Here is an 8,603-nt window from a genome sequence, read left to right as displayed (position 1 = left end):
CCACTTCTGTCCCCAGGCGGGTCCTGCACGGCCCCCAGGGTCCCGTCATGCATCCCTCCACCCTGCCCGGTGGCCGAAAGCCGACCTCCAGCTCCGGCTCTGTGGCCTGGCTCTCCCAGAGCAGCCACATGGGGCGGTCACCCACTCCCAGGCTCACGGACGTCTCCTGGGGGGCCTTTCTGCCCCGGCTGGGGTGTCCAGCAGTGGGGAGCCCCCTCAGACTGCAAACATGGGGGAGCTGGAGTCCCCAGGCGTGCCTGCACCAGGGACGCCGACTACTGGCTTAAGCGAGGGGGCCCATAGCCCCGGCCTCCATGAGCGCATGGCCTTCACGGCGGAGCAGCTCAGCACCCTGGAGAGCTCCTTCCAGCACCGCTGCTACCTGGGCCCCCCGGAGTGCCGGGTGCTGGTCCAGAAGATGCGGCTGTCCCAGGTGCAGAGAAAGTCTGGTTTCAGAATCGGCGTGTGAAGCACAGACAGCAGCCGCAGCCCTCGCAGCCCCACCCGCCCCTCCCTGGAGCTCTCGTGCGCCCTGGCTTTCCGTGCCCCACCCACTGCCCTGCACAGCGGCCTGCCTGGGCACTGGCACGCCCCCTGGCTCCTTCTGGGACCCCTGCCAAGCGGAACAGTTCCCCCAGCCTTGGTGCGGGACTCGAGCAGCAGACCCTGGGAGCCAGGCGCACACGCTGGGCCCCGCCTGTCCAGGGGGCCCTGGGGCCCATGTGCCCTGCCAGAGACCGGGGACGCCTTTTGCGGAAGTACGGCAGCCCAGAAGCCCGCAGCTGGGGTGTCACATGCCCAGTCGCCCCACACGCGCTGGGTGTGTGCAGAGCTGAGCCTGGCATCCAGACGTCCCACTGGTTCCCTGGGGTGGGCCTTGTGCCCATCCACAGGTGGGACCTGGGACCCTGGCCCACCTTAGGATTCTGGAAGGTTCCGAGTTAAAGATGATTTGAAGCAGTTTCTTCACTGATAGCCGTTGCTGAGGCAACAGAGTCGAAAGCCAGAAGTGGACTCGTTCTGTGTTGGGCTTTTAGCATGCGGTAAAGGAGAATCCATTCAGTATGTGCTGGAGAAACTGGCTTCCAGTTGGGAAGAATAATGGTGGACCCTCTCTCTCCCAGAGGTAAAAAAAAGACTCAACCCAAACTTCCCAAGACGAAAGCTCCATGTGGCGGCGGGTAAACAACCCAGTGAACGCTGCAGGCGAAGGACCAGTGAGCTTACGGACAGCAGCAGAACCGGTCCGGACAGCGCTGTGGGAAGGGAACGTTAAAAAACCATGAGTCGGGACGGTGGCAAGTGGCCTGCTGTACGAGGACCTGGAGCCCCTACAGGGGACTGGCGGAAAAGGGTATTTGAAGAAACGATGGCTGGAACATTTCCACATTTGATGGAAACCGTAGACCCCCAGACCGAGGACACCCACAAACGCCAGGCACGAGCCGCACGAAGCAAACCACCCAGCACACATTGGGACCCAGTCACGTAACAAACAATAACAAATTCTAAAACTCGAAAGCAGCCAGTGAAAAACAGAATGGAGAAGCAAAACGCGGGTGACAGGGCTGCTTGCTGGACGGGAGCTGGGTCCTTCGCGCTCGGGGAGAGCCGCCCGCTGGCCCGCCCTCGGCCTCGGCGTTTGTCCTGCCTCCCTGCAGCGGCCTCACTGCTCACCCGCCCCGGCAGTGCTGGCCTGTCCTCTCCGGGTCTCGCTGTCCCCACTTCCTCCCGCACACACAAGCGAGCGGGGTGGCCTCCACCCTCCAGCCACGACCCATCACCAAGACCTGAGTGTGGTCAGGTGGGCCGAGAATTTGCAGCCCCGCAGAACAGCGAGAGGATAACACACCGTGGCCGGGTGGGGGTTCTCCCCGGGGCGCGAGGCCCATTCACTGTGAGGAAAGCTATTGAGATGATGTGTTAATGAGGAGAAGACGGCTAACATTGATCTTCTCTTAGAGAAAGAAAAACACTCAATAAAACAGGCATCAGTAGTTACTTCTCAAACGTTTGAAATATCTTCCTGTCCGCCCAAAAGCCAGGATGTCACCACCAATGAGACCAGAGAAGGAAATTAAGAGCGTGAACACTGGGTTAGAAGTGAAACCGTACGTCTGCTCAGGGCAGGAGGCAGCCCGCGGGGGCCGTCAGCCCAGGAGTCAGACCAAGACAAGCCGGCGAGGGGATGATGCTCCGTCCGCGAGGGAGGCCTGGGTCGAGCAGACGCGGCCTGGCACACGAGGGGAGTGTGGGGCGACTTGGAGGCGCTCCTGGGGAACTCGGACGACAGGCCCTGTCCGGCGACGGGAACGGGAGCGACGGGCACAAACATGTCGGCGTTCTCCACGGCCGTTTAAACCACAGGGCAAGCCCAGTAAGATGCCGCGAGCTTTCTGTTCATGAACCCCCAAACTCGACAAGCATGTTCTAAACTTCCCAGGAAAAATAAAGAGCATCCAGGGGAAATCCTGGAGAGGGAGGCCGGGGGGCGTCATCCTGCCAGCTGTTAAAACGAACCGTGACGCCGCCAGGAAAGGCCTCGTGGCCCGGGCTGCCGACAGGCCCCCCGCGGCTCACGGGGCTTCGTGTGCGGTTTGGTCCGTGGGCCCCCGAGTTTTCGGCGCTAAGATAGCAGGGTGTCTCCCTGCACGCCCCCAACCTTCAGAGAGAGGTTGTTACACAGGACGAAGCCACAAAAACGCTAGGAGGGGACCAGGCCCACTCTGCTTCAGCCTCAGTGACGGAAGCCTCTGCAGCTCTGGCTCCAGATCCAGGCGTCCGGAAAATTAGTAAGCTTGATTGTGTGAAAATGCAAAATTCAGCATTCTAAATTTTATAAGTACCATGAGCAGAGTTTTAGAAGGAGGATCTGGCGGGGGTGGGATTTAAACTCCTGCCGCGGGGGGAAGGCCGGCCTCCCTGACACGCAGCTCCTGGAGAAGGACAGCTCCAGCCGTCCAGCAGAGCAATGGCCACAGGACGCAACCGGCGACTCAGAGATGCGAACGAAATGCTCCGTCTCTTCACAAGTGCACAGTAAGAGACACCGAGATGCCACTTTTCGCTTCTCAGACTGGCAGAAATCCTCACACTGAGCAACACGCTGTGCGGCAAAGGTACAGTGCGGTGACGTCTAGCAAAACCACAGACGCGTTTATCCCCCGTCCAGCAGCGCCGCGGCTGGGGACTCGCAGCTGGACCTGCTCACACGTGCAGCAGCATCTTACTTCTGGCCGCGTCGTTCGTAGTCACAGAAGCTCGTTTGCACGGGACAGTGCAGTGGTCCCAGGCTGGCCCCATGAAGCCCTCCCCAGGCCGATGGGCAGCGTACCCCGAGGTGTAGAAAAGTGGGTGCTGCACGTTCGTCGAAGGACAGGGTGCCTCGGTCTGTATGGTCACAGTCTCTGTTCACACAAAGCGTCGGAAGGAGCAGTGGGACGCTGACGAGGCGGTGCGTGGTGGGGGAGGGGCCGGGGCCGAAGAAAACCCTGCCGTGTGCGGAGAGGTAGAGCGAAGGGGTGGGAGCTCACGGACGCAGCGACTTTCCCGTCGGGAACGAGCGTCGGACCTGAGGCCGTGTAAAGTGATAAACCGTGCGTGGGAAACGAGCATTTACGTTTTGGCAACTGGGAAGGCGGCCGTGCTGAGGGCTCCAGCCCATGGGGGCAGAGTGTCTTCAACTGCTGGTGACGCGGAGCGGGGTCCTCCGGCACGGCCCCGTTCCTGGGCGCGCACACCCACACAGCCCACGCCGCCCCGGTGGCTCCCATAGTGTCTGTGTGCCGGCGATCGTCCCGAGGCTGGTGCTGTCACCGCTGATTGTCCCCCCAGCCCCAGCACCACCACGTCCTTCTCACAGTGAACTCTGACCGCGGGGACAGGAGACCAGCCCTCCGCCACGGGGCTTTCAGAACGTGCGCCACGCGTCCCCAGGGGCCCCGCTCAGGACCGGCCCCCAGCTCACCCTCGTTTGATCCGTCACGCTCAGCGGCTGTTGGCCTCTGTTCAGCTGGCATCTTCCCCGCCGCCCGCCCCCCAGAACAGACTTTGTAACCTGTGCTAAGAAGGACCGAGGGGGGCTTGTGCCAGAACACTGCAGGACAAGCCCTCACCTCATCCAGTCACCCCACGGGACCCAGGGTCTGGCGGCACCTCCTGGTCTTCCTCCATCCTCGTCACTATGCAGAGCGCTCGTGCAGCACTGCCTTGCTCCCCGCCTCGCTGTTCGCTTCCCCTCCCGTCCCACCCTCCCTGTCCCAGCGTCTGGTCCCCTGAGGTCCTGAGCAGAGGACTCCGCGTCGGGATCCCCGGGGGAGTCAGAGCCGGTTTCCGTGGACGGGCGCCGCATTGTCAGGCTCTCCCTCTGCTCCACCCTCCTGTGCCTGTGGCCCGAACGTGTCACACCGGTGGCTTGACCGGGGGGAGGAAGGGGGCCCTGGAGCGGCTGGGAGCCCGCTGCCTCTGCGGGCTCTGCCACGCAGCCCGCCTGCCCCGTCTGTGCCGCCTTCACACTCAGCCTTCTTGCCGTTCCATGGAACGAGGCAGTCGCCCGAGCCGGGGCGCAGGCGGGTGCGGGCGTGGACGGGGGCGGGTTGCAGTCTGAGCAGTGCTCACCCTATGGTCAAGTGCCGCGGGCTCAGGATTGCAAGTGAACTAGACACGTGAAAAGACACATACATGGTCAGTAGTCACCTGCGCCTGACACGCTCGTCAAAGCCGCTTTGATGAGTGGGCAGCATGTAGACGGCTGGGTTTCGGGGGCCCTGGCGCCTGCGCCCCATCAGGCTCGGTCACAGGCTGCGAGCGCTCCCCTGCAAGCGTGCGGGGAGCTCCCCGGGGCCTGCAGGCCTTGGTCTGACCTGTCGCACTTCGGGCTTGAAGACAGACGGGCCCTTGGTGCTGAGTCGGGGCCGGCCGTCGTCCCAGCCTGGGCTGTGCTGTGGGTACCACGCTGGCCCCTTCTGGTTCTTAGGGCACAGCCCTCACTCGAAGCCAGAACCCAGGGGCACCAGCAGCACCTGCACACAGGCCAGGCTTCCTCACTGACCCAGCCCCTAGAGCCCACAGTTCCCGACATCCGACCTCCGCCCTCCATCCTGCTGATTCCCACCCGAGAGCTGAGCTCCTGTCGGCTTATTGACGTGAGGAGGATAGCTCAGCATCGAGCCCCTCAGACACGGGCCAGGCGGGAGGGGCGCGGGGCTCCTGGCCGCAGGGACCTCGTCCCGTGAGACAGCTTCGCGGTAGAGGTGGCCCATGCCAGCGGGGCCTCTGGGAGCCTGTCACAGCGCGTCCCCTTTCCCCTTGGATTCTCTGAAATTCGGCTCTGAAGGTGCTGAGCCTCGCCGCTGCTCTGATGGCCCCGTCCTCGGGCGTGGAGCGTGCCGGCCACTACTGGACTCGACATCCACCTGTGGCCTCGTTCCCCCGAGTGTTGCTAATCCGTTTGCTGGCTGTGGCTCTACAGAGCCCAGTGAGCTCCTGCCCACACCTGTGGGCCAAGGAATAGGGGTGTCTGTGATTTGTGTGTCATGCCCTAATTTGCAAGTCGCTCTGACATGGATCTGGCCTTTGAATCCACTTGTCGAGCACAGATTCCTTAAAGTCTCCTGGGGTCCCCGCTGGCCGGAGGGAGCCTAGGCGTGCGGCCTAGTCAATGCTTGTGCTCCATGTCCTCTCCGGCCAGACAGAGACCTGTCCCTCGGCACGTGTGCCTGAAACCTCCCCGGCCATGACTGCCCAGGCAGAATCGCTCACGTCCCTGGAAGAACCAGCGACTGCAGAAACCCCCCAGCCGGCCAGCCGTGTCAAATCAGGGCTCCGTGGTCCCCGCCCCCAACAGGCCCTTCCCCCCAAGCCTCCCGACTCCACTGCTTCGGGTGCCTGTCAGCCTCCTTCCCGGGCGCCTGCCTCTGTCCCCAGGGCCTGCCCCCCGAGCTCTAGAGCACCCTGTGGCCTTGGGTTCCCACCCATTCACGTGTGACTTCCAGGCTAGAGGCAGGCCTGCCTCATTCCCTGCATGTCACACCGTGCCCCCACCTCCCTCCTGCGAGCTAACATAGTGCACCCTGAATTAAACCCCTCACCCTCTGTGGCCCTGGTGAACCAGCACCCTGCCTCCTCTGCCCGGCCCTCCCGCTCACGCCCCCCGTACCCCACCCTCCTGGTTCCGGTGTGGTCCATGCAGCCCTTCAGGGCCTCCATGCTGGACATCAGAGCCCAGCCCCCTGCCTGCGCTGGCCCTCGCCTCCCACCCGTCCCCAGCCGCCCGGCCGTCCCCCGTGGTGATCCCAGCCGCTCCCCTCCTTGGGCGTCTCCAGAAGCACGTGCCCCCTTCTCTCCAAGCCCCCCAGCCCCGGTGCCTGTTCGCCATGTGCTGTGACGCTGAGTTGTGCCCTCCTGGGCCCGAGCAGGCCACAGCTTATGTCGCTGTCCCCGGGCCCGAGTCAGGCCTGGCACCTGGCGGGTCCTCGAAACGTGCTGAGCGATGAACACACCACCGGTGCTCACAGGTGCCGGGGCCGAGCAGCCAAAGGAAGCACGCCCCTCAGCTCCACACCGCTGAAGCTCAAGTCCCCGCCTCAGAGCTAGCTCTCCTCCGGGGCAGGGACTTGGGCCTCTGGGAAGCAGCTGGTAGAACGAGCTGTGTGACGTGCGTCGTCTGTGAGTCACACAGGCTGTGGTGTTTTGGTTTTTTGGAAGTCCAGCCCAGCGAGACCCTAGGAGTTTCCACGGGGCTGGCTCTGCGGGAACCAGGGGTGGTTGCAAGTGTCGAGTGTGTCCAGCTCCGAAGGCAAGAGGCAAACGCGTGGGCCCCAGGATGACAGGGGACTTGGGCAGGGCTGCGGGGACGAAGGGGCCCTCCAAGGGAGCCGGTGCAGTGGCCCGGGTGCCCCACCCAGCCTTTTCCCACAGCCGAGGGAAACGCATCTGCGAGCGACCATTCTCTTTTTTCAAATGAAATTGGACTTGAGAGGAGAAAATGATGAAGGCATAAAACATCCCTTGCACGCTCATTGGTTCGTACGTGCCGGGAAGCACAGCGAAGCCCCTTCCCGACACCGCACTGACTGTCTCCCTGTGTCTCTTCTCTCCCCAGTCGTGCCAAGCTGACCTGGTGAAGGACAACGGTCACAAGTACTTCCTTTCGGTCTTGGCAGACCCCTACATGCCCGTAAGGACCAAGCGCCGTTCTCTCCCGGACGGTCTCGAGATCCGTCATGTCTCCCTCTGCTCACACGTCACGCTGTCGTGACACGTATGAGGGCTCTGGAGAAGGGTGCTCCTCGCCAGCCCCCACCCAGGCAGAGGCCACGATGCGGGTGGGCCGTGCTCCGGGGGCCACGTTTACACGTTCAGCTGCCGCCCGCCCCCCCGCCCCCCCGCCCCCCGCAGACAGCACTCTTCACGCAGCACGTGGCCCCGGCAGCTCTCCCCTGTCTGAGCGGGAGGTTGCCGGCCGTGATGTGCCGTCGGTTTGGTTTACGTCGGTCCTTTTCCCTGGCACATCTGCATCGTGGTAGAACCCGCTCGCCCCCACATCCCATCAACTGGTCGTATTAGTAGGCGCTGTACACCTGTGACGTGACGCTCTGTGGCCAGTTGAGAGGCAGGAAGGTGACGGGCTGACGTGCCATGGGAATCAGGAAGGGGGTTGGGAAGGGAGGAAGCGCTCGAAAGTTTCCACTTTAAATATAGTAAATTGCTTCAAAAAGTAGTAATCCACGAATAGTACATACAGTGACTCGTGTAAACGTTTGAGAGTTAACGTCTCCGTCCCGTCCCCCCAGCGCCCAGCGGAGTAGAGAGAACGGGGTCGGCGACCTTGGCCTAAGGCAGCGTAGCAGCCCCTCTGCGGTCTCAGGCGGCTCCCGGTGTATAAGGGACGTCATTTAACCCTCTCTTTGGTTTTCCAAAGTAAATGAAGGTTTTTCGAAACACAGGAAGGTAGATAATCCTTGTGCTTTAACCTAAGTGCAGCATTTAAACACCGTCAGAGGCAGTTAAAGTCACGCACTGAGTTCTGGAAACAGTCACTCCCCGTTGCTCAGGGTGAGCAGGAAGACAAGTGAACGGGAGGAACGCTCAGTGCTGAAACACGGTGAGGCACCGCGCCCCTCGTCACCTGCAGACACTGGAGCTTGAGGACAGCGCCAGATGGGAAAGAAAGGGAAGGACACCCCCAAACGCCGAACCGGGCAGGGCCAGAGAGCAGCCAGGACGGGGAGCAGCCAGGATGCCACGGAGGCCCTGGGGCCCCACAGCACGCAGGCCGCGGCCTGCCCACGGGCACGGGCCTGAGCTGGGGCCCTCTCGGAGACCGGTGCCCCACATAAAGCCAGGAGCCCATGAGGCCTGCGCCCCTCGCTGAGCAGAGTGGGCAGAGCCCCTCGTCCCACATGTCAGAAAAGCCCCGGGGCCACTGGAACCTCAGCATCCGCGCCCAGGCGGGTGCGCGCCAGCGGCCGAGAACTGGACGCGAAGCGCCTGGGGCCTGAAAGAAGCCCAGGCAAGGCCAACCTTCAGGGACAGGTCCATGCCGGACCCATGAGACACGCTGGGAACGCTGCCTGCTGCCGATCCGCAGCCAGGGGACCAGC

General features: G+C 62.9%; 1 protein-coding gene across 1 annotated transcript in view; it reads left to right on the top strand.

The window, feature by feature from the left end:
* The window catches only part of RPTOR (regulatory associated protein of MTOR complex 1), a 227,815-nt gene that overhangs the window by 166,554 nt on the left and 52,658 nt on the right, over positions 1-8,603 (top strand). Inside the window, exon 16 of the mRNA XM_023519631.1 lies at positions 7,103-7,177. Coding sequence (XP_023375399.1) covers positions 7,103-7,177 — 75 coding nt within the window. The remainder of the gene's footprint in view (positions 1-7,102; positions 7,178-8,603) is intronic.

Source organism: Pteropus vampyrus, unplaced genomic scaffold (genome assembly GCF_000151845.1).
Source record: "Pteropus vampyrus isolate Shadow unplaced genomic scaffold, Pvam_2.0 Scaffold227, whole genome shotgun sequence".
In the NCBI taxonomy this organism is placed as follows: domain Eukaryota; kingdom Metazoa; phylum Chordata; class Mammalia; order Chiroptera; family Pteropodidae; genus Pteropus; species Pteropus vampyrus.
The sequence above is the reverse complement of the archived record's forward strand: the minus strand, read 5'-3'. Positions and strand labels throughout refer to the sequence as shown.